Raw genomic sequence first — 23,916 nt, forward strand, 5'->3', positions numbered from 1 at the left:
GATGAGTTTACCAGTTTGTGATTGGAAGGTAATGTGTAATATCTATGTGGTTAGAAAACAGTAGTCATAATTGCTTTCTTAGACCTGATATTAATTAGCTTTGTTCTATAATGTAGACATGACGTTCTTTGTATTGTTAAAGTTCTGAATACTTGGTCATACAATAGATACTATGAAGCTAGCTGAAATTTAGGCATTAACTGATTAGTTTTCTATAGACTTTAATAGGTCTGGAGGTTATTAAAAATAAGATTTCCTTTATATCAACACACAAAAACTCCATTCAAGGGATGTCATTAAAATGGACACCTTTTCCTTCCATATAGTAACTTGGTTGTTGCTAGAGACTGGTCATTACTCCCTGGTGAGGAGTGGATTGACTGACTCACTAGTTAGAAAATACTGAGAGACACTGAAGAGGTTAGAGCATCAGTGTGGGCAAGATGTGATGTTACTTTATTAGGGGGAGTAAGGTTGGAGTCGAGGATGTATGTGAATGGAATTACTGTTTTTCAGCAAGTAAGAAAGCCCAAGGTCATTATTAGGGACTGCTTGATAATTGATTGAAAGAGGACAGATTGACTGTAGCCTGCCTGATTGTGCTGAAATGGGTAGAACAACTCTAGTAAGATAGTTTGAAATAAGTGTTTATTGGCCACAATGTTAAATTAAGATCTTATTAAACAGAATTACAATAATCCTGCAACTGAGGCAGCTGTTCTCATTTGCATAGTTGACCCTTTTATTCTTTAATCAAATGTATTTTGACTAGTTGTGGTTATCTAATTTTTTGTTGTTTTTAAAAATTGTAGAATAAGACATTTGTCTTAAATGTGTAAATGACTGTATTCATTCTGTTTATGTACCATAATTTTAGATATTTCTGTGATGTTAAACTTTTAGGTTGTTTTTAATTGTTTGTTCTTATAGACATCTCTGTAAGGTTTTTAACTGCTTTTATCAGGAGAATGTCAAAGAAGCCCTTTATGTGGATTGCCCGAGCTTCTCTATTTAGGTACAAAGCTAAAAGCCTGTTTTTCCTGGCTTAAGTTTTTCTTTTATTTATTTTATTGAGATAGATAGTGATAGTTTATATTGTGACATTTAGTATAATTCTGTAAAGGTTGTTTTTATTATATTTCGTAGCTGTCTTTGAACTCCTTTAACTATTTAAGTAGTTCTTCCGTAAAGAAAAGAGGGAATATTGCTTGGCAAATTGCTTTACCTGTTTATTTTGTGCATGTCTTAGGTCACAGACTATCTCACTAAGCTCCTGAAGGTCATGGATTGTTTTTCTATTTCTTTTGAGCCATCCCCAATTGCTAATTACCTCTCATTGTTAGTTAGGCTCTTAGGTTACCTATATAGCATGGTTTTGACTTTCCAGTAACTTATGTCAGAAATATAAGCCGATTTTATTAGTGTTATGTACTTAGTTGATCATGTTTAAGAAGGAAGATTTGTTCAAATACATTTGGGTACATTGGATTTATTTCTTGGATTAGTTATACAGATTTAGGCCTTTTTTAAAATAGTGTATATGTTTTGAGAGAGAGCATGATTTCCCGTTTGTCTCCTTGCGTACACACAAACAGTAGGCCTGCCCCTTAGCCCTGAGGTGCAGTTTTGGATAAACGAGGAGTAGGCTAAGTCATTGCTGAGCTATCCTAATTCCTAGTACTCCTCCTAACCACTCTGTGAACATGTTCTCTGAGACCTGCCCTTCAGCTTAAATCAGCTTGTCACCAGAAAGTGAGGAAGAATGTTAGGTAAGGTGTTTATCTCACTTGCTATATATACTTGCCCACAGTATTTTTTTTAAGTTATTTAATTTTATTCTTAAATATTTGAAATTATTAAGACCTTTTCATAATTTTTAATGGATCTTAAAATATTTTCTGAATTAACGGTAAAATATTTTGGGAAATGCTAATTTTTTAAATATTTCAAGAACTAAAAATATATTCTATTCTATTTGATTCTAACATAGTTTTGTAAGCAATGCCAGAAAAACTTTTTCTTTCTTAGTTCACTTTATATAGCAACTAGAGTAAGACAGCACATTAAAGATATATATATATATTTTCTTAACCAATGTAGCTACTGTAACATTAGAAATGTGTTGTAATTTTATTATTATTAGAATGAAAATTGTACTGTATAATTTATTTGAAATCCTCAGGATGGTTTGTTATGCCAAAAATATGCTGCTTCTAGTGCCTTGAAAATTCCATTTATTTTAAGAACTTAGTACGATTTGTATTCATTGTATTAATATCGCCTTATGGTTTTTTTTTTATAGGAGAGATGATAATAAAGACATTGATTCAGAGAAAGAAGCTGCCATGGAAGCTGAAATTAAAGCTGCCCGAGAAAGGGCCATTGTCCCTCTGGAGGCTCGAATGAAGCAGTTCAAGGACATGCTGCTAGAGAGAGGGGTCAGAAAACAATCTTTGGGGGAGATATTTCTGTTTTATATAAGTAATATAAATATGTCTTGCTAAAAGGTCAAATCTAAGGTTAGTGCTCATTAAATGGGGTGGGAAGGATAAGGGTTCCTGTTAAATTACTGTACACTTCTTGAAGTGGCCTTTTATTTGGCTTACCATATCATATTTAAGTGGCATTTTAAAGTATAAATAGCATTTAACATTTGTTGGGTCATATAATTTCGGTAACACGTATGAGTATTAACATTACAGAATTGCGGACTACTTCGGATTGGTAAGGTATATATAATTCTTCCAATATCTTCAGAACGACTTTTGTTGAAATAACTGATACTTATATTAGAATCTTAACTGAGAAAGAAACGTTTTGGTTGTATTCACAGATGTATTTGAATAAATAAACTGTTACATTTTAAAATCACAATATTGCTTATAAGATTGCAGTTAGTATGTGAAATCAAAATGCAAATCCTCAAGGCTTTTTCTGATGTACTAAGTTTAAAATGTCACACAGTAGTGGTTATTTTTAATGAGCAATGAAGTGTGTGTTACTTCTTATAACAAAGAAATGGTCAGAGCCAATTAATGTGGAAATTTGCTGTTGCTAGCGTCCCACTGCTTATGATTTATTAGTGATGGAAACTTTACTGTGGTTTTAATGTCTCCTTTACAAACAGATGCCCTGTAGATTTCAAGCAAAATTATGACCTTTCTGGAGTCGAGTATCTTAATTGTGAGGCAATGCTTTCTTTTTATTTTAAAGGTGTCAGCTTTTTCAACATGGGAGAAGGAGTTGCACAAGATAGTGTTTGACCCTCGGTACTTGCTTCTCAATCCTAAAGAAAGGAAACAGGTAAGAGGAATTCTAACTGGAAATTTACCATTTTGAAATTTAGTGTTTACATACTGAGCCAAGCTCCTAGGCTGGCAATCCTGGCTCTGGTCTCTCTTGCTGCAGTGAAAGCATACTGTTCACAGTAAGCCACCGTCTGCTTTGTGTGTTTTTTAATGTACAATGGTCTGAGGATGTCAGATCCTCTAGAACTGGAGCTAGACAGTTGAGAGCTGCCATGTGGATACTGAGACTTGCACCCAGGTCTTCTAGAAGAACTGATACTTTGTTTTTAATGATACCTCGCAGCATACTTTTGCATCTTAGTGCTGTTTGTGGGTCAGTGTGGAGGCTTTCCCACGTCAGAAACCAGATTATGTCTGGTGGTTTTAAAACTTATTTTTAATGCATTTTATCAATTTGTGCTAATGGTGCAAATTTAGAGTAGAAATTAGCAAAATACAGTTTCGATAAGAAAGAAAAGCACCCATCCATAATTCCCAGCAGACATAACCACTGTTTATTGCCTTCTAAACCAGTGTGCCAACTTGTCTATGCATGTAAGTATATGGAGAGTTGCATGAGGTAGTCACCTTGTTGCTCTCATTGCCCTGATGATTTGGGACAGTAAGGTAACTGCTTCTTGCACTAAAGCATTGTATACTTGTAGTTTAAGAAATATTTAAATTGGGCTGGAGAGATGGCTCAGTGGTTAAGAGCACCGACTGCTCTTCCAGAGGTCCTGAGTTCAATTCCCACAACCACATGGTGGCTCACAACCATCTGTAATGAGATCAGATGCCCTCTTCTGGTGTGTCTGAAGACAGCTACAGTGGACTCATATATAATAAATAAATCTTTAAAAAAAAAAGAAATATTTAAATTCTCTGAACCATCTGGACTATGGCTTCTGTAAAATGGTGAGTATCTGAGTCATGTCCTCATGGTACACTTGAGCTGTGAAGTTTCCTTTGGTAGCAGCGCTATTCATTTTCAATATTTATATTGTATGATCGGAGTAGTTCTTAGCAGTTTATCGTTTTGCACACAGACCTACTTGTGAACATGAATGAAGAGAGAGCATTGTAGAGTCTGTGCTTACACTAGTGATATAGCTGTCCAAGGTTATTCACATGTCCACTTTAAGCTTTGTAGCTGTTTAGTTTTGCACACTTTTTAAACTGTTCAGCTGTGATCATTTCATTCTTGTCATGTAACAGCCTAGTCAAAGTCTGTGAATCAGCCTTGGGTTTTTTTGTTTTGTTAGAGTCTAAAACATGAACTGGATTTTCCTACTTGCCCAGTGTTGGGATTATAGTCATGAACTTGAGTCTTTATTTTCCCTGGTTCTATTCAATGAGTCAGCCTCCAAAACAACATCTAACTAGCTTCTCGCTCATCATTTTCCCTACAAATAACCCTAATCTAAGCGACTAAGGTAGACTCTTTCCTTGTAGCTCCTTATTGGTTTTCTCTTCAGGAGCCCCCTTTCTTCCTTTCTCCTTTATTTCTATTCTAGTTCTTCTGTGGTCTCAAGTTTTCTACATGGTAGCCAGAGAATTTAACGTTTAGGAGAAATCAGATTAAGTTGCCACTCTTAAAATTGTCTAGTACATCCCATTTCAATTAAGATAAAACAGATTCTTGACATGTAGTCATTCCTCCATCCCTCTTAAAGTTCTTCTTGTAGCCACACCAGCAGCCTTTAAATAATGCAGGCACATTTGGTCCTTGGTATTTCTTTTGCCTGGCCAGTCTGTGGTTACCTTCTGTGCTTTTCGGCATGGTTTTTGAATAGCATTGTTAGCTCTCATCTGAAATGTATAGTTTGGGGCTGGCAACGTGGGTCCACATATAAAGGAAGGAATCTTTGTTATACCTGACTTGAGTTTGGTTCTCAAGACTCACATGGTGGAAGAAGAAAGCCAGTCCCTGCAGGTTGTTTTCTGACCCCCATACATGCGCACACACTTACTTTAAAACACAGATACATACATGCATACATATGTACACAAAAATAAGTGTAAATAAAATGAAAGGACAATGTTCATCACGTTGTTTACTTCTCCTGCAGCAGTTTTGTTCCTTGCTCTGTGGTGTCTGGGTCGTTCCCTGCAGTAAAAGCTCTGGAAGACATTTTATCATGCATTCTTATGTTGCTCAAAACTTGTGAGTGAACCCTAAGAACTGTACTTTGAATTCAGGTTCTTCAACTTCCAGAACATTTGCAGTTGGTAGAAATTGAGCTCCTTCTTAGAGTTTTAGTACAACAGAGAGAATGCTCTGTTTCAGACAGAGCCTCTGTATGGGGATTATACCCAAGAAAATTATCTTTAAACTCTAGTGTTGTCTGGGAAGCATGGTGGCTCACAACCATCTGTAATGAGATCTGATGCCCTCTTCTGGTGTGTCTGAAGACAGCTACAGCGTACTTTTATAATAAGTAAATCTTTAAAATTGGGGGTGGAGTGGGGTAGAGAGATGGCTCAGCGGTTAAGAGCACTGACTGCTCTTCCAGAGGTCCCGAGTTCAAATTCCAGCAACCACATGGTGGCTCACAACCATCTGTAATGGGATCCAGTGTCCTCTTCTAGTGTGTCTGAAGACAGTGACAGTGACTCATATACATAAAATAAGTAAATGACTTTAAAAAATATTACTAGCATCCCAGAACCTAGGTAGTCCCAAGTAGTACTCCCTTAATATTGTATTTTTGCCTATGTGTATAGAAGGATCTTAACTAGGAATTGCTTTTTAAAATACACTCACTCTCACTGTAACTATTGTATTCTTGAGTTGAAATTAAAAAAAAAAATGGTTGCTTAAAAGGGGAAACATTCAGCCACGTATAATGGAAAGCATGACAGGCGAAAGGAGAGATTTCTAAGTAAAAGAAATTCATAGTAATTCATATCAGTAATTTATAACATTGGTCTGGACTACTTCAAAGGAGAGGATGTTTAATTCTTTCCATTACCTTGAAAGAAAAATGTGATGGAGGCTGGTCTCTGTTTATGTATGTGTATAATCCTGAAACTCAGGAGGCAGAAACAGGGAGGCTAAGTTTATGTTCCTGCCTCAAGGAAACACCTTTCATATATCATGTAATACTGGAATGAGTAAGGAAGGGAGTGGGAGAAATGGAGTCTGTCTCTGGCAGGGCATGGCTTTGGTGATGTTCTGTGTGTAGACTGGCCTGGAGAGAGGGGCTTTAAGGAAATATTTTCTCCATCTCAAGCAGACATGCTGGTGTGGATTTATAGACACTGATGATGGAATATAGCCTTACTGCCTTCATTACTTCCAACATTTCCCCTGGAACTTCCTAAATTCCTAGAACTTCACTTGCTTGCCATTATCTAGAAGGCCTTCTCCAGACTTTTATAGGGTTGCTGTCAGTGGTTAACCCATGGGGTTTTTGCTTACTATTGATTGGGGTAGCACTGCAGATGAAGTGCAGTGTTCTGTGTGCTGAGTAAATGCTCTTCTACTGAGCTCATTCATGGTGCTTACATTTTGAGATAGGATCTTCTCTTGTAGTTTGGGCTGCCTTTAGAGTTGTGGCCCCTCCACCCCGACTGTGCCTACTCAGAGATTGTTTTTGTTAGAGATTTTTGCTGCTTTTAAGTGGAGAATGGGCGTTGATAACTATTAAATTTTACATATTTGAGGAAGCCTTGTTTGTACCTTTCTTTGATTGTGTGGCTAGCTAAGCACAGTTTCTTAAGTATTTTGAAGGTATTGCTTTGTTTTAATCATTTGGAGATGTTTATCATGCTATAGTGTCAGCTGTTGTTTTTTTGAATCCCCCTAGACCTTGTATGTATGAAGATTCTTTCTTAATCCTTTGTGGTCTGATGTTCCTGTAAGACACATTCCAGTAGAAGATTGCATTGTACATTATGAAAACTACTATCTTTCAGTTCTGGAAAATTCTTCCATTACTTATGTTGTTATTGTTTTTTGAGAATTTCATATTTGTATACAATATATTATCCTGTCTACCCTAGACTTTGCAATACCCTCCCCTGCTATGTTTTTCTCCTTGCTCATGTCCTCTGACCATGGCCAACCAAACACAGGCAATTCAGTGGCCTTTCTACTTGGCAGTCTTCCATTGCTAAAGATCTTCATCTTAATGGAGCTACTTAAAGTCCATCTGTGGTGACCTTACACTGGGTTGATTTTACGCAGGTCTTCAGGCAGTGCCAACTTCTACAGGACTCCTCAGCTCCTGCTTTTGTAGTAGTTGTACCCCTCTTCCACAGTGTTCCCTGAGCTATGTTGGGAGGCATGTGATACAGATGTCTCATTTAGGGTTGCACACTCTACACCTATCTGGGCTCTGGATTCTGGATTCATCCTTAATCTTTACCTTTTTTTGGGGTATTGAATATTGAACTCCGACCTCACATGGGTCAGGCAGGGGCTCTGCCACTGAACTAGATGTTAATCTCCTACCCTCATCCTCATTCCTGGCTCTTTTCTCTTGATTAAAAGTTTTTTTTTTCTTTTTTTTTTTTTAAATCCATTTTTCCTAGCCATTGTCAGTTAGCTTGTTCAGTTCAGTTTTACTTCCCCGTTATCAGTCTCTAAGGTTTTTTTTTTTTTTTTCTTTCAGGTTTTCTTTTATAGCCATGGTTTTGTAAGTCGCTGAAGTATTTTTTCTCTCCTTTTGAACTTTGCTTTCTGGTATACACTCTGATTTTGCAGTGTAGACCTCTGTCAAGTGCCTTTGGACTCTTGCCTCATGGTAGAGTGAAGCACCAAAAAACGGTGTGACACCTGGGCCAGGCTTCCACGACTGGAGACTTCTGCATAGATGCATAGACCTCCTAGGAAGATGAGCCTCTGGAAGTCCTTATGAGGGATTATTTCATTAGCCTAATTGAGGTTTCCGAGTCCCCCAACCCCCCAGCTCCTAGAGAACTGCCTCAATTCTGAGGTACTTAGTCTGACATGCTTCCTTTAGAAATCATGTTATATGAGATATTTGTTTTAATTTCTTAAGGGTCAGATGATATGTGGGGTTTTGTGGTCCACATGCTGTCAGTTGTGACTCCGAATCTGCTATTTTAGTGTGGAAGCTTCATAGATAATAAGTAAAACAATGTATGACTGTTTGGATGAAGCTTTATGGACATTTTATAGACCACACATTTACATTTCAGTTAACTCATCTGAGCCATACAATACTAAGAGAGGAAAATAATGTAGCATAGATTTAAATATTGAACGAGAATTAAATTATGGGATCTGTGTTACTGACTTTTCTAAAATGAAATTAAGAGGACTGTGGCTTAGCTTTTATTTATTTTATTTTATTTTTTAAATTTGAAATATGTATTATATCATTGGAGAAAAAAATTATAAAGTACAGGGCTTTTCTTTGCTTTCCTTCTGGAAGGCTACACTGAGGGCCGTGTGCTTGTGACTGGTGTGGTGAGGCTTCAGAGTGAGACTTACTGGAGATGGTCTACTGTTAGTTGTTTATGCAGTTCCCATTGTAGTTTACATAGAGATTTTGTTTTTGAAATTTCTATTAAGAAGATTGAGTCTTCAAATTGCTTTTTTTTTTTTTTTTTTGATAGGTGTTTGATCAATATGTCAAGACCAGAGCAGAGGAAGAACGCAGGGAAAAGAAAAACAAAATAATGCAAGCCAAGGAAGATTTCAAAAAAATGATGGAAGAAGCAAAGTTTAATCCAAGGTATGTGTTTACTGCAGTCACATCTCTGTGGATTTCTCTCTGAGCTCAAGTGTGGGTGTGCGACAGGGTGAGTTAGGTCATCAGGTTACACCTGCTTGTAGATAAAGAAAGTAACACAAGCAGATGAGCTGGTTGTGACAGGAGCTTTCCTCAGTCCACTGTTGCTCAGAATAGTATAGACAGGAAGACTTGATCATGGTTTGCTTGTGACTGTGAATGACAGCACACAGGGATTTTTGTTAGTTTGTTTTTATTTTCTTTTTGTTTCTGAGACAGTGTCTCTCACTATTTTGCCTAAGATGGTTTCAGACTGCTGGGTCTCCCTCACAAGTATTGTGTCTACAGGCTTGTACTACCATGCCTGGCTGTGGAAGTGTATATGTTTATTTTTTAAGGTGGTAAAATTGGTAGTGGAGAGTGGAAAACATGATCAGATATATATGAAAAAAAAAAAAGACATAGACATATTAAAAAAAAAAAAAAGACTAGAACTGGGAGATTCACATTCGGCTGGCATTATAACACTGAGCCACAACTCCAGATCCATGGGGAATTCCACAGTGAGAGGACAGAATAATGGGTTTCTGGATTAAGTAGAGGTTATTTTAGTTAAGCAAGTGTTTTTAGTACAAACAACTCTACAGAAAAGTAATACTATTCGAGTTTATTTAATGTAATTACCCCCATCAATTTAATGTAATTTTTTTTAAGTCCGCAGTGTAAAAAAATGGTTTTATTAGTACAACGTACAGAAAACTAATGACTACTTGTGACTCTGAAGAATGTAACTTTTGGGGGTTAGAATTTCATACTACAAACAGGCGTGGGCTTTTTCATAGAATATACATTGTGGGTCATAGTTAAAACAGGATTACAAGAGACATTCTGGGATATGTGAGACCATTTGAATGTACATAGGGTAGATTAGTATTTCTCTGGAATATTGTAGCTACGGAAAAACAGAGGCGATAACCCAAGGAAACGAATGCTGACATGTTCAGAGGTTAAGGCTTATGTCTTTATTATACTTTCAAATTACTTGGTAAAATGATACTGACTAAAAATTCTTATTGGTGGTTTCACTAGGTAAAGGTGCTTAACTGCACAAGCCTGGCAGCCTGAATTTGAGCCCTACAACCCACATAATAGAGGGGGGGAACTGATTCCACAAAGATTTCCTCTGACCTCACCTGTACCTTCCCACCCACACATCATGCACATATATGTACAATAATAGCAAATAAACTGACCACAAACCCAGCCAAACAACCAGCCAACCCTCACTGGTCTGGGAATAATGAGAAGTCTAAAAGCAACAGTAGCGCCACTCTTATGGACTTGATTGTACCCTACTGTATTTTGGCCCCTCCAGTGTGCTTTTGGGCAGATAAAATTGTGAAAGTGCCTGTATCTGTACACTGCAGGTTATTTTGTGGGGGAAAGGTTAGATGTCTTAGGTATGCTATGTTGCTTCATTGACTCATGTAACTCTGATACATAAATAACACCTGTATCAAGTAAATAGAAGAAAAAACAAGAATAACTTAAATGTGAGAGAGCTTACCTATTGAACTATTTTGGAGAAGAGCAATATAAAAAAGACAAAACAACTCTTCAGTGCTAGAATGTTGTTGGTTGTTCCAAGTAGGAAAGAATGAAAACATAGTAAAGAATATATATATCTATGTATATAAAATGACGAAAACTTCATTTTTGTGATAAAAATTTCAAATGTATGTTCTAGAGTTAAAATATACTTCTCTATTCTCTACCATCTATCCACCTATTTCCCCCGGAGGATTTTTTTCCCCATCTGTTGTTTTAAAATAGTGCTTTTGAAAATTGAGAAATAAATTGTACACAAAACAACACAAAATCATTACCCCAAAAACTTCTTAGGAATCTAATGCTTAAATGTTTATTGTAGTCTGTTAGAGTAAAAGATACTAGCTATCTTATGTATCAGAAATATCTCAAATAATTTTTAAAAATCTTGATTTTAAACTAAAACTATTGTTAAAGCATGAATTTTCTACTTTGAAATTACAAAACAAAGTGCTTGATGTATCATGAATAAAATAACATTTAACTGACTATGTATGGTTGACCCCCCCCCCATACATATTCTCAGGAACTTAATTTTATTTTGGTTGCACACAAATTGTTCAGTCAAGGTTTTCAATTTATTCTTTTTAAAATAACACAGTCTTTGTTTTAACATAGGATATAATGCATTTTAGTTTTTCTAATTAAAATAATTTTAAAAGAGATTAAATGAGCAAGTCTCATTTTCCATTTGCAAAGACCATAAAGAGTGTTGGCTCCCCTGGAAGTGGAATTACGGGGGGGTTGTGAGCCATCTGAGGTAGGTGCTGGGCACCGACCTTAGGTCATCTGCAAGAACGGTAATAGTTCATGCACTTAATTGATGAGCCATTTCTCAGTCCTGCCTTTTTACTCTAAACCTGGTGACAGAGAAAATAGCTATGCCATACTTTTCAACTGATAGGTAGTGTTGGAGGCCCCATTGGGAATTATCCTTCAATCGTAGTCTTCTGGGGAGTCCGGTCTCTAGGACTTCTTTCTCTGCTCTTTTAGTGCCCAGACTCTTGCAGATTTATAGCCACTGTGTTGTGTGTATTCCAGCTCTTGACCTTGGGAGACTGTGATGGGGGACAACAGTAGGGCGTGCATACCTCAGGAATTCTCTCTTTTCAGGTACCTGTAGCCATCTGCTTTAAGTCAGTTGCTCGATGTCCTTTGTTCAATTCCGGAAGAATAGTCAGATAAGCTTTCCCACTGTGTTCGAAGCAAGCCTTGGCTACACCCTTGAATAGTTATTAAATTCTATGCACACATTCTTCATTCCTGGTGTGCCTTTATTAAAAAGTAATTTATTATATTCCCCTAATCTGGACTGACAGCATACAATCACTAACCACATTTTCAGTCAGTCAAACGTTCCTTGTGAGTCACTGTTTGAGTTTAGGACCCATATGTCTGTGGCATATATTCTTGTTAGGAAAGTGGGAGATTCCTTTATGCTTGTTTTAGAAACGAAATAGTCAATTAAAGTTAGAATGGTGACCATTTTCTTACAGAGCTACTTTTAGTGAATTTGCTGCCAAACATGCTAAAGATTCAAGATTCAAAGCAATTGAAAAGATGAAAGATAGAGAAGCATTGTTTAATGAATTCGTGGCAGCTGCAAGGAAGAAAGAAAAAGAAGATTCGAAGACGAGAGGTGAGAAGGTAAGGTGGTTTTGTTCTAGTGGTCTGACTAGTCCACTGCAGTGTTTCCTAACCTTGTTTGTAGCTGTGAGCAGTTGGATGTGTTTTCCTTTAATTTGCACAAGTGTCAATACACATTTATAATCACTTTCTTGTCATAATGTTTATTTTAGAAACTTCAGTAAACTATATATAGTTGCTTTAAATTCTGATAAATAAGGTGCCTTGTACACCTGGAACTGGGTTTTAGAACTTTGTGCTCTGAGATAACTGAAGTGTGTTAAGATTTCAGAAGTCTTTATAGATGTTAACATTTGAATTTCAAAGAACTTCTTCATCTTTGTATTCTATAAAAATATCACTTTAGTAAGTTTCTAATCTTTTAGTAAACGTATCTTACATATAAATTATTGCTTATCAGAATTAAAGGTCAGCTATTAAAGATTAATGCATCTGAAATGTCATTTGATAGCAGTGTCAGGAACAGAGAGCTTACCACTGTGGAGACAGAACAGTGGGGAGATGACACCAGTGGTGTATGGCCATCAAAACAGTCACTCTCCTGAGTGTTCCGGTGTGCTTTGTAATAGGGGAAACAGTTTCTAGAGCCTAATCATTCCTGACATTCAAAATTGCTACTTATAGTGGGAAGCTAAAATGTTACAAATTCTATTAAGAAACCTTGTTAGGGAAGTAATCCTAAATCTCATTGTTAAGAAGCCTCTTTCAATTAAGATAGTAAGAGTATTAGATGTAATAGCTTTTGACAGTAATAGCAGAACTCTGATTATCTGATGGCTTCAAAGTAAATTTTTATAGAATTATTTTACAGGTGACTTAAAATGATATGCTTCTTAAACATGCAGAAAAATCATGTGAACAAAAATCACATTTTATACATTATTTAAAATTACATAAATTTCTTTTGACTTTACATTTTTTTAATATATAATTTAGATTTCGCTTTACATGCATTGGTGTTTTGCCTGCATGCATGTCTGTGTGAGAGTGTCAGAAGGCCTGGAACTAATGGGAGCTGTCATGTGAGTGCTGGGAATTGGACTCGGAAGAGGAACCAGTGCTCTTAACTGCTAAACCATCTTTCCATCCCCTACTTTTGACTTTTAGAATAATGTATTTGATTCAAGAAAACAAAGTGAATGATCATTTGATAGTGTGTCATTGCACTTGCACAAATTAGATTATGACTTAATTTTCTAAACATGTTTGGGATAACTTACGGATTTTATTTTATAATAAGTGATTAGTCTTTGCAGCTTTCTTCTGTGTGGCCAATCATTGCCACATCAGTGGTGCACATAGTGTTAGAGGATTGCCTCCGGTTGCTGTTGCTTTAGCATCCTGCAGTTCCGGTACTTACTCGTCATACTTTTTCCCCCTGATGTCTTTATCCTCTGGCTTATAAAAGACAGGAGATTGAGTCAATTTAAAGAATATAAAATTGATTATTAGATCAGAGAGAATTGAAATGGGTTAAGTTCACTAGATCTCTTGTTCACTTTTTGTGAAGTGTTTGGTTAATGAAAATGTTACCACTCTCTGTATTGTTTCTGCTACTCTTACACTGTGACCTTGTTACTGGTGATACTGCCAGCACTACAGGAAGTAACCATGTGGATAGTAAGGTTGGTGTCTGTGCTGCTTTCATTTTGTAAAAACCCCTCCCTAGAGTTGGCTTGCCTTTACTTGGCTTATATGCATGTTGTTTACTGTGACTTACTCACTGTAAATATGTCATTCCTCATACCACACAGTTGATGCTATAGGCAATGGAGTTAACCCTGTTAGAAAATTGGCATTTTTTTTTTCCTTTTTAAATTTTGTGCCAAGCAGTTTAAGTATTTTTGCTCTGGTAAGGTTAGAAAGCAGAAGGACTGTGAATTAAGAGGATAAATTTCACTTTTTCATCATTTATTCAGGTATTGACTACTTCTCGTGCTTAGCAGCTTTAGCACATGTGTCATGATGTAAGAGGTTATCTAAAGTACTTGTTTTTGTATTGCACATTAAAAACTAACTATATAGCTTACATGTTTAGAGACTTTAAGTTAATATAAATTCCTGTGGCTTAAAACAAGTCTTTTTGACACAGAATACATGTGTTATTTATTTAGTATAAATTCTGCCTTCTAGTTATCAGACACGCCTAGGATTAATATTTATTAGGTACAAGTTGGCAAAGTGAATATAAAAATATACATCAAATACTTTAATACTTGAAAAGTGGGATTTCTGAGCATTTTTTATTAATCTGAATTAAGTTAAAGTTCAAGTTTAATAACAGAAAAATCCATAGCTGATTGGCTCCTCTGGTTTGTTTTTAAAATGTTTCTGAAGCTGGAATTCTTTGTCTAAGAACTTTCCAAATGATTTTCAAAAAGAGCATAACCTTCCATAATTGTCTGAGAGGGGAAAGTACAGTTCTGAGAGGAAGTAATAATGGGAAGGGGTAGAAAGCAAAATTCTTAACTTAACACATCTTAACTTCTAATTTCATTCCTAACTCCTCATTCCTCAGCCAGGCAGCAAGGTAGAATATTTAGTCCCATTGGTAAAGGGAGGCTTGGCCAGAATCTCTTGTTGAACTGACTTTGGGTGTTTTCTGGTGTAGCAGTAACAGTTACTGAAACAAGTGCCTCCCACAGTTCTTCTCTGTTAAACAGACTGCTCTTACACTGGACGTCTAGGTTTAGTAGACGTCTAGGCCTTTGACACTAAATGTCATGATAGTACTTGACAGATGTGTATATCCTGAGCTCTATAGCGGAATAAATGGAGGTACGTATATTTAACTAGTTATAAAGCACAGACACTGAAATGCTTTTTTAAACTAGTGGTTATAATTACAGAATTATTAGTTTTCTTATGAAGGTAGGTATAAATATTGTGTTTTTAAAAGCAAATATATATGTTTTTGTTGATTTGTTTTGGGGGTTTGGTTTTTGAAGTGGGTTTCTTTGTGTAGCTCTGGCTGGCCTGGAATTGCTCTGTAAACCAGGCTGGCCTCAAACTCGATCTTCCTGCCTCTGCCTCCTGAGTGCTGGAACTAAAAGTGTGTGCCATCACTGCCCTGTACAAGTTTTTTATCCTTTTATTTTAGACACTTGACATCAAGACAAGACTTGCTATATGTGTTTGATTTCTGAATTTTTCTCTTAATTTTTATGAACAAAAATTATTCATCTAGTTTTTATAAAATAAGCCATTGATACATCGTCATATTAAAGTATTTTTCTGTCACGTCACACACCTGACTTGCTGATACTATGTGCAGCCCCGTTTGAATGAGCTCAGTGGCTACAATCAACCTAAGTGCTGTCTGTTACAGTACAGTAGCTTATTAGGTCGTAATTACTTAAAACATGGAAACTGTCTCATAGCACATCATCCTGTTTTCACTTGTTTTAGATTAAATCAGATTTCTTCGAACTGTTATCTAATCATCACTTGGACAGTCAATCTCGGTGGAGCAAAGTAAAAGACAAAGTAGAAAGCGACCCACGATACAAAGCAGTGGATAGTTCGTCAATGAGAGAAGACCTTTTCAAACAGTACATAGAGAAAATAGCTAAGGTGACTGTTACGCTTACTGCTGCTAGAACCTGTTTGCGTTCTTAATGTTGTTTAAGAGTGTAAGTTGCTTTGATGTTGGGGCTAGAACTTTTGTCATGTTAAGAAGATGAAATTATGAGTCTCATGGTTGGAAAGACAGTTTGAAATGTTCTGGGGGAAAATATACTTGAATGCTTTTGAAAAAATACTTAATGGGAAAAATTTTTTTTTGTTTTGATTTTCAAACCAAGGATTCTCTGTTTAGCCCTGGCTGCCCTGGAACTCACTCTGTAGCCTGCACTAGCCTTGAGCTCAGATTTATCTACCTCCAAGTGCTGAGATTAAAGGTGTATGCCACTACTGCCCAGCTTGTGAAAAAAAATCTCAAGGAAGTTGGTATTGGTAACAAGGATAATGTAATTTTATTTTTACAGAATTTAGACTCAGAAAAAGAAAAAGAGCTGGAGAGACAAGCCCGCATTGAGGCAAGCCTTCGAGAACGTGAAAGAGAAGTTCAAAAGGCACGTTCTGAGCAAACTAAAGAAATTGATCGAGAGAGAGAGCAGCACAAACGAGAAGAAGCTATCCAGAATTTCAAGGCTCTTCTGTCTGACATGGTACATTTCTTCCTCTGAATACTGGACTTTGGGAGTCTATTTTATGTGTATGTTCTGTGAATTAATTATGACATAACTTGTTATTTCTAGAGCATTTAAAAATTGAGTTCTTGGTATTAGTGGATTCTCACCCACAGGCTGAAAACATCTGCTTAAAGTCATCACTGTGATGATCAGTTGTTTCCCTGTAGATGGTATGAGATACTGCTGGGTGTTCTGGAGGGTACTGACAAGAGACAATGAATGACTCTAAAGGCTTTCTTAAGGTTTTTTTTCTCTTCTTTCTACTACTTTGGGGGTTGTGGGGCTCTGCATTCTGGACATATTCAGTAATTTGAAATCTCCTTCCTGACATTTCCCTAAGTCTTATTCTCATTACAGAGAAAACAGTTGCAGTGATTTTGGAGAACAGCAGACTTCATTTTGTCTCTCCTGTTTACTTGAACAAGGTGAAGGTTCTCCAAAACACCCAGCAGTTGTGTGCCAGTCATATTCAACCCTTTTGTTGCTTTTATTTTAGTTTAAAAGTCAATTCCTTTGTTTGTTTGCTCTGAGGTATGGTTTTCTTTTGTTGGTTGGGCTGGCCTCTGGTGCTGATTCTCTCGCCTTCATGAGTTCACCACCACACCGAGTTTAGGGCCTTGGATGAAGTAAAGACCATTCATTAGTCCCTGCTTCACTTTATCTGTCCGCCTGCTCTCCTCAGTCCTTGCTGTGCAGCTTTGTTGAACATGGAACCATCTGGCAGCTACTCACCTTCCCACTGCAGTGACATGGTTCTCAGTCTTGAAGAGTGCACACTGGACCTCCCTTTGAGGTCGCCTGCAGCTACACCTTGGTGTTCAACACACACCACTGTAACACAACATTGCCCTGTGGAAAATACAAGTGTGCGCTTTGAAAGAAATAATTGTAGTTCCAATGACAAGCACGTATTTAGATGTTTGTTAGATGTTAAAGAAATTCTGTATTTGTATATTTTCTTCTTTCCTCTCTTTCTGTCTTTTCATCCTCTCCCATTTCCTGTCATCATTGTCTGTAGTGTGACAACTTTTAGTGCTTTTAATTGCCAGCCAGATCTGTGATGTGCCCTGTCTTTCTTTTTTTTTTTCAAAGTTAGTGTAAGCAGTGGGCACACAATATCATTCACATTGTTTGCACTTTATTCAGTTTTTATCAATGCTTAATAGTTTTTAGCATGCACACAATTTATTCCTTGCTTAAATTTATACTATCTTTTGATGGGGGGGTATTGGTACTGTTAAGGCTTGTGAGATTGTTCTCAAACATTTCTGTGGTGACTCTTACGTGTACCCTTTTAAACTTAATAAAGTTATTGTTTCTAATAGTGTTTAGGTGGAGCCTTTGATTTTTTTTTTTTTTTAATATATAAAAATCAAGCCATCAGCAACTAGAGACATTTTAAACTCTTCCCTTCCTGCTTAGATGAGAAAGAGGGCTGGGGGTAGATATCATAAAACCTTATGTTGTAGAAGAAAAATGTTTACCTTCTCACTTTTGGAACTATAACTCATCGTAGTGGGGTCTTTACATTCCCCACATATCCAGTCTATTGAATTTATAAAAATTACTTTGTTTCACTCACTGACTCATTTATGTAAGAATGTGTGTATGGCCTTGGGCTGTGCATTATATGTAGACTTCAGAGGACAACTTCCAGGAGTCTGTTCTCTCCTTCTACCATATGGGTTCCTGGGACTACAGTCAGGTCATTGAGCCTGGCTACATGTGCCTTTTACTTACTGAATCATCTTGCAAAACAAAGTTTGTCTTACTGTGTTTGGGGAGAAGATATTTAGTGCTAAAAGAAGACAAAATTAGCATTAAAATGGCACAGGATTTAGAGATACAAAGTGCAGTTTAAACCTCTTATGGATTGTGACTGGTGGAAGATAATCTACTGCTCATCTTTGTCGACTTGCCCAAGCCTGAGTGGGTATTTATTACCAGGTAACTGATCACTGTGAGTTGACGGTTTCTATTCTAAAGTAGTTGTAGGAGACTTAGGAACTGCAATGGTATTACCGCAGACTTTCACCTAAGATACTGGAAATGAGCGTTGCTTAGTGGTTGGTTAACTTGATGGTGATTTTGTGTCCTTAAGAAACTTACTTACTGAAAGTTATACTTAAAGTGGTCTTGTCTTTTAACATAGAATTTATTTATGAGGTAGTCTAGTTGAAGGGATCTATTTTTCAGGAAATATTTTTCAGTTTCTGAATGTAACTACCTCCTGACTATAATGTTGAGCTTCTATTGTGGGATATGCAAAATCCACTTGGTTCCTTTTTTATTTTTTTTTTAATTTTTAAAACTTTTTTTAGGTACGTTCTTCAGATGTGTCCTGGTCTGATACTAGGAGGACCCTCCGGAAGGACCACCGTTGGGAGTCTGGTTCCTTATTGGAAAGAGAGGAGAAAGAGAAACTCTTTAATGAACATATTGAAGCGCTTACCAAAAAGAAAAGGGAGCACTTTAGGCAGCTTCTGGATGAGACTTCCGCGGTGAGAGTCTCCTGTTGTCCCTACCTTTCATCTTCTGCAGTCTTCATTTCATCTTCTGTTTGATGTAAAAGTACTGACATAAATTTTAGTGTCTTGTTTAGACCTGTTATTTAAATTTTTAGGTTTTATGACATCCTCTTCTGATTTTTTTTCCCCTGTTTAAACATGTCACGGTGTTCTCCCTAGTCAGGACCTAGTTCTTTTTGCAGCTGTGACTGCCCTTAGCTGCACGTTATCAGTGGGCTGTCCTCCTCTCCCTCCGTTCGCAGTGTGGTGCTGTAGCCCTTACCTGGCGGTTATTGCTTTGTTATCCAGGGTTTGTTCCTCTTTATTTGCTCTTTTTTGGTGATGGTTTCTTCAGAAGTTATGATGTTTGCCCATGTAAATACAGGGTTTGCAGGCGATTGTCTTAGGCCACCTTGAAAGTATGGCCATGAAAATAACTTGTGACAAGCCAGCAAAAAGAAATTGCATTAAAGCCGCTCCCTGTCCCTAACTAGTCCAGTTACGCTTGGGCATTACAAGAGATTGCAGGTCAGTGTGTACTATTATGTAACGTATGTGCTGCTGTTTGACTCCCTGCATAAAAGGGAACTGTATTTATGGTTTTTCTTCACTTGTGTTTTGAAAGATTACCTTAACATCCACGTGGAAAGAAGTGAAGAAAATAATTAAGGAAGATCCTCGCTGCATTAAGTTCTCCTCCAGTGACAGGGTAAGAGGATTTGTTCTATTTCCTATGGAGCCCAGGTAGACATGAAACAAACTATGTAGTATTGGTTGTCCTCCTAATAAACCTCCTGCCTTAGCCTAGAGTACTAAGTACATGCATATGTGCACTACTGTGCTTTGAAGTTTATGAATATTCGAAGGTGCATAATCCTCACTAGGACTTGCTTGACCACCAAGAAACTGGTCATTTTAAGTGAATTACAGTAAAGTATATGAATGTAAACCAGGATTTTAAGTACATTTTGTTTTGTTTTTCAAGACAGCATTCTCTGTAAGTGCCCTGGCTGTCCTGGAACCTGATTTGTAAACCAGACTGGCCTTGAATTCATAGATATCCATCTACCTGTGCTTTTCTAGTGCTGGGATTGAAGGCGGCCATCACCACGTCTGGCTTTTAAGAACATATTTTTAAAAATTGTGCTCTTTGTAGTAATAAGAAAGTAGTAATCTAAAGCTCAGAATTTTAAGGGTTGGGTTTGTGTTTAAGGATTTTACCAATTGAATTAAGCTATAGTCTGTTAAGCCATGCTGGCAAACCTGTGAGAGTCCTGAGTTCTTAGAGCGGAGACTTTAGAGTAGCAGAGTCTTTTGATGCATGAGATTTTAAAAGTAGAGTCCGTTTCTTGTGCTCTGACTTTTGTGTAGGAAACAAATTTACTTAATATCTAATATTAATACCTTTGGCTTTTGCTTCTTATTTTGTCACTGATGGGGCATCTCTAGGTCTGACATTGAAAAGCCCATAAAACTACTTTTCTCAGACCTCACTCAACTCTTATTTAGCTGAAGTTTTAATGTGTGAACTACAAAATATGTATGACTGGGAAAGAATGGTAGACTGATAGCTAGGAGGCCCACTGTCAGTTTCTAATTTACCTGACTGCTTCTAGGGAACTGATAGCAAGGTCCGTATAGGTAGCAGTCATTACCACTTTTTTACCAGGAAGCTAAATGCTCAGTATGTACGTACTTGCTTGGTATGTCCATACCTGTGTCTCATTGCTTGCTGTCTTTATGTTTGAAGATATATGCTCTGTAGGAAGTAAGTACCTGATCCTTAGTTTCTCGTTTCCATTGTGCCTTCCTCCCGAGGACATTATGGAGACTGGAGGAGCTGACCCTGTAACCCACTGAGCAGTGGAGTGCACATAGCAAACTTTCATATTCAGCTAGAATAGTCCATATTTTCTTTCTTTTCCTTAAAGATGTACTTTGCATGTTATACACTACAGTAAGTTTTACAGAAAGAAGGACATATCCTTGCCTTGTCTTTTTCTATTTAGAATTTTATTACAGGACTCACGGTTTGCGACTTTAATAAAGAAGTTGTTTTAGAGTTTGTGGGCTTCCCTTTAATCTTATTTTTTCCCATCCCTGCAGAAAAAACAAAGGGAGTTTGAAGAATACATCAGAGACAAATACATCACTGCCAAAGCTGACTTCAGGACACTTTTGAAAGAGACCAAATTCATTACGTACAGGTAGGTGCAGTCCGGTGTCCCACTGGCAGCTCCTGTCTCCTAGCCTGAACTCTAATGGCCAGAGCATACTTGCACTCACACACATGCTGACATTGTTAATTTTAGGAGGAGTCAGAAGATGCCAGCTTTCCTCAAGGGCAGATACAGGCCACTCCACAGTACCTTTTTTTTTTTTTTCTTTTAAAGAAAGGGCCCAGATGTCAATTCTCATTTTGTGTTATGTACATCCAATTTTTAAAATACACTTTTATTTTTACTTCACTGCTTTTTTTTTTCCTTTTTGAGGACCCTCAACTCTTTAAGAATTGTAATTCACAAAGAAACTTTAATTCTTCACTATAACTTAACTTTGCCTCCTCTGAAGACTGCTGAGTGGGGTTAGACATGAATGCCTGAATTCATCTTCTTAGGCAGAGAAATAATTTTCCTCCATCAGAAAAGGAGTTGCTATATATACTTATTTTTTTTTTAAAGATTAAATAAAAATCAAGAGCCCTTAAAAGGAGGTTTTGTTATAGCACACCCGTCACCACTTGTAACCTTTCACCAGGAAAACAGGTTGGCATGGCCTACAGTCTGTGTGGTGTGCAGGAAACCAGTTATGCTTCATGCACCAGCATGTCCTCCTTTAAAAGATGACTGAGAGGAAGGAAGGCAGGAAGGAAGGAAGGAAAGGCAGGAAAGGAAGGAAGGAAGGGTGCACGGGAGGATAGATAGTGCTGAGGGTGTGCTTCGTAGGTGTTTTGTCATTTGGATTTTTTGGTCAGGGTCCTTAATGTTTTGCATCAGCTTGGGCTTTTAAATTAGATGTGAAGTAAGACTTCTTTCTACATTTTTATAGTTAATTTAGTGAAAGATGTGAAAGTGAAAGCTTGTGAAAGATGCTGGGATTGGCAGCCCCGCAGACTGAAGTCCTCTGTTCATCCACAGAACAGGTACAGCACGGGCAAGATTTACCTACCCACCCTCAGCCCTGATCTGGAGGGACCACCAGTAGGGGTGGGAGGGTAATTCAGCTTCTGAGGCCCTTTCACTCCCTGGAGTCTTTGCTGAGGCGATTTACAAAGGTGACTGCTGCAGTGAAATTTTTCTTTAAAAGTGGAAACACAATTAGGAACTAGACGGACATTTCCAGCTCATTGCTGAAACCAGCGGACAGCAGTCGGTAATGCTTGTGCTTCTTTCTTATTTCAGATCCAAAAAGCTAATCCAAGAATCTGATCAGCACCTGAAAGATGTAGAAAAAATTTTGCAGAATGACAAACGGTATCTAGTACTGGACTGTGTACCAGAGGAGAGGAGGAAACTCATCGTGGCATATGTTGATGACCTGGATCGCCGAGGTCCACCTCCACCTCCCACAGCATCAGAGCCCACTAGACGATCAACAAAATAATTCTAAATGCCCTTCCCTGGGGGTTGCTGTTAATTGAAAATGCTTGCATGAGCCAAATTTTCAGGTTTTTACATATATGTGCATTAGTCAACCTATTGCAAAACCACCTGATGACAGAAGGAGAAGCAATTGCGGGCAGTCTCTGAACAGAACACTTTGAAAATATTTAATGCTTTTCTTTGTGTGGCATGACTGACATACATACTCAAATATAGACTGTCTCTAGTAAATTTAAAATCTTGAAGCTAAAAAAATCATCCTTTTCTAAGGTGTGGAAGCCAGTGACTTGGTGATATTTTTACTAGCAGTGTTACTCAGCAAGACAGGAGAATTTGTGGTAGGAGCTTGGAAATAGCACAGACTCCAGGAAAACTGAAGTTGGAGTCTGTTTTTGATTTTGTTTTTTAAGCGGGTAAAAGAGGAAACACTGAATTGGATTCTTCCAGAGACTATGAATATTATAACGGACACACTTTTACCTTTGTCTCTGAAGCACAGTTTAGTTGTGTTTGTTCATGTAAGCTTTGATTCTCCCCCTCTTGGTTATAGGCCAAGTCTTGTTTAGCCCAGGAGAAGATGTATTTAGTAATTTCTTCTCAGGTATGAACCACATTCATAAATAACATGTTGGCCAGAATGGAATCCTGGTTTAAACATTCTTTATTCTCCACTGAATGATCTCTACCAATATTCTCAATTAGACAACAAAACTCCCTTTCTGGGCGTTCCCTGGAAACTACTTCTGTTTGAATGTTTGAACTTTTGTTTCTAAAAAGTTTAATTTTAAGATGTTTGAATGTTGAATTTATGTATTTGAACTACAATAAACCAACCCTTTTATATATGTGGATTGTAAATGATTATTGTTACACAATATATTTTTTAAAAACCCTTAGACATGTTTTTTTGTTTGTTTGTTTGCTTGCTTGCTTGCTTGCTTGCTCGTTTGGTTCGTTGGTTTTTGTTTTGTTTTATTTTTTGAAAAAAAGCATGTGATAATTTGAGGCAACTGAATCTTAGAATATAGTTTTTAAAGGCTTGACTATAATGTATTTCTAATATAAAAGATACATTTTTTAGAAAGCCTATTCTCCCTTTCTTTTGTGTGCCTGTATGTGTGTGTATGTTTATATGTGTGTATAGTCAGTCTTAATGCTGTCTAATAGCAAAAATATTATAATTCGTTTTCCTAGTTCTCTTTCTAACATTTCAAAGTTTTGTGCCTTTTGGGCATCCTTTCTACTATGCCCAAACACCCTCTAACACTTTCTCTAACATTCAGTTAAGTTTCTCTGGCTTTACCCCCTCCCAGTGCGTGGGGTGTGAGTGTGTATAAATCCTGTTCTCACAGGTTGCCAGCAGCGAAGTG

At 37.2% G+C, this 23,916-nt stretch overlaps 1 protein-coding gene across 26 annotated transcripts in view; it reads left to right on the forward strand.

Annotated features, from left to right (window-relative positions):
* The window catches only part of Tcerg1 (transcription elongation regulator 1), a 60,711-nt gene extending 37,084 nt beyond the window's left edge, over positions 1-23,627 (forward strand). For 6 of the 26 annotated variants that reach the window (XM_087592856.1, XM_087592851.1, XM_087592853.1 and 3 more), the window contains 11 exons: positions 965-1,015; positions 2,303-2,438; positions 3,214-3,303; positions 8,874-8,992; positions 12,094-12,244; positions 15,653-15,817; positions 16,231-16,413; positions 18,759-18,938; positions 19,570-19,653; positions 21,051-21,151; positions 22,346-23,391. In XM_087592856.1, coding sequence (XP_087448982.1) covers positions 965-1,015; positions 2,303-2,438; positions 3,214-3,303; positions 8,874-8,992; positions 12,094-12,244; positions 15,653-15,817; positions 16,231-16,413; positions 18,759-18,938; positions 19,570-19,653; positions 21,051-21,151; positions 22,346-22,547 — 1,462 coding nt within the window. In that variant the 3' untranslated portion in view covers positions 22,548-23,391. Of the gene's footprint in view, positions 1-964; positions 1,770-2,302; positions 2,520-3,213; positions 3,304-8,873; positions 8,993-12,093; positions 12,245-15,652; positions 15,818-16,230; positions 16,414-18,758; positions 19,473-19,569; positions 19,654-21,050; positions 21,152-21,992; positions 22,087-22,345 lie in introns of those variants that run through there. The other 20 variants (XM_087592858.1, XM_087592852.1, XM_087592854.1 and 17 more) reach the window with 9 other exon arrangements.
* The last annotated feature ends 289 nt before the right edge of the window (positions 23,628-23,916 follow it).

The sequence above is a fragment of the Rattus norvegicus genome, chromosome 18 (genome assembly GCF_021556685.1).
Source record: "Rattus norvegicus strain SHRSP/BbbUtx chromosome 18, alternate assembly SHRSP_T2T, whole genome shotgun sequence".
Lineage (NCBI taxonomy): Eukaryota > Metazoa > Chordata > Mammalia > Rodentia > Muridae > Rattus > Rattus norvegicus.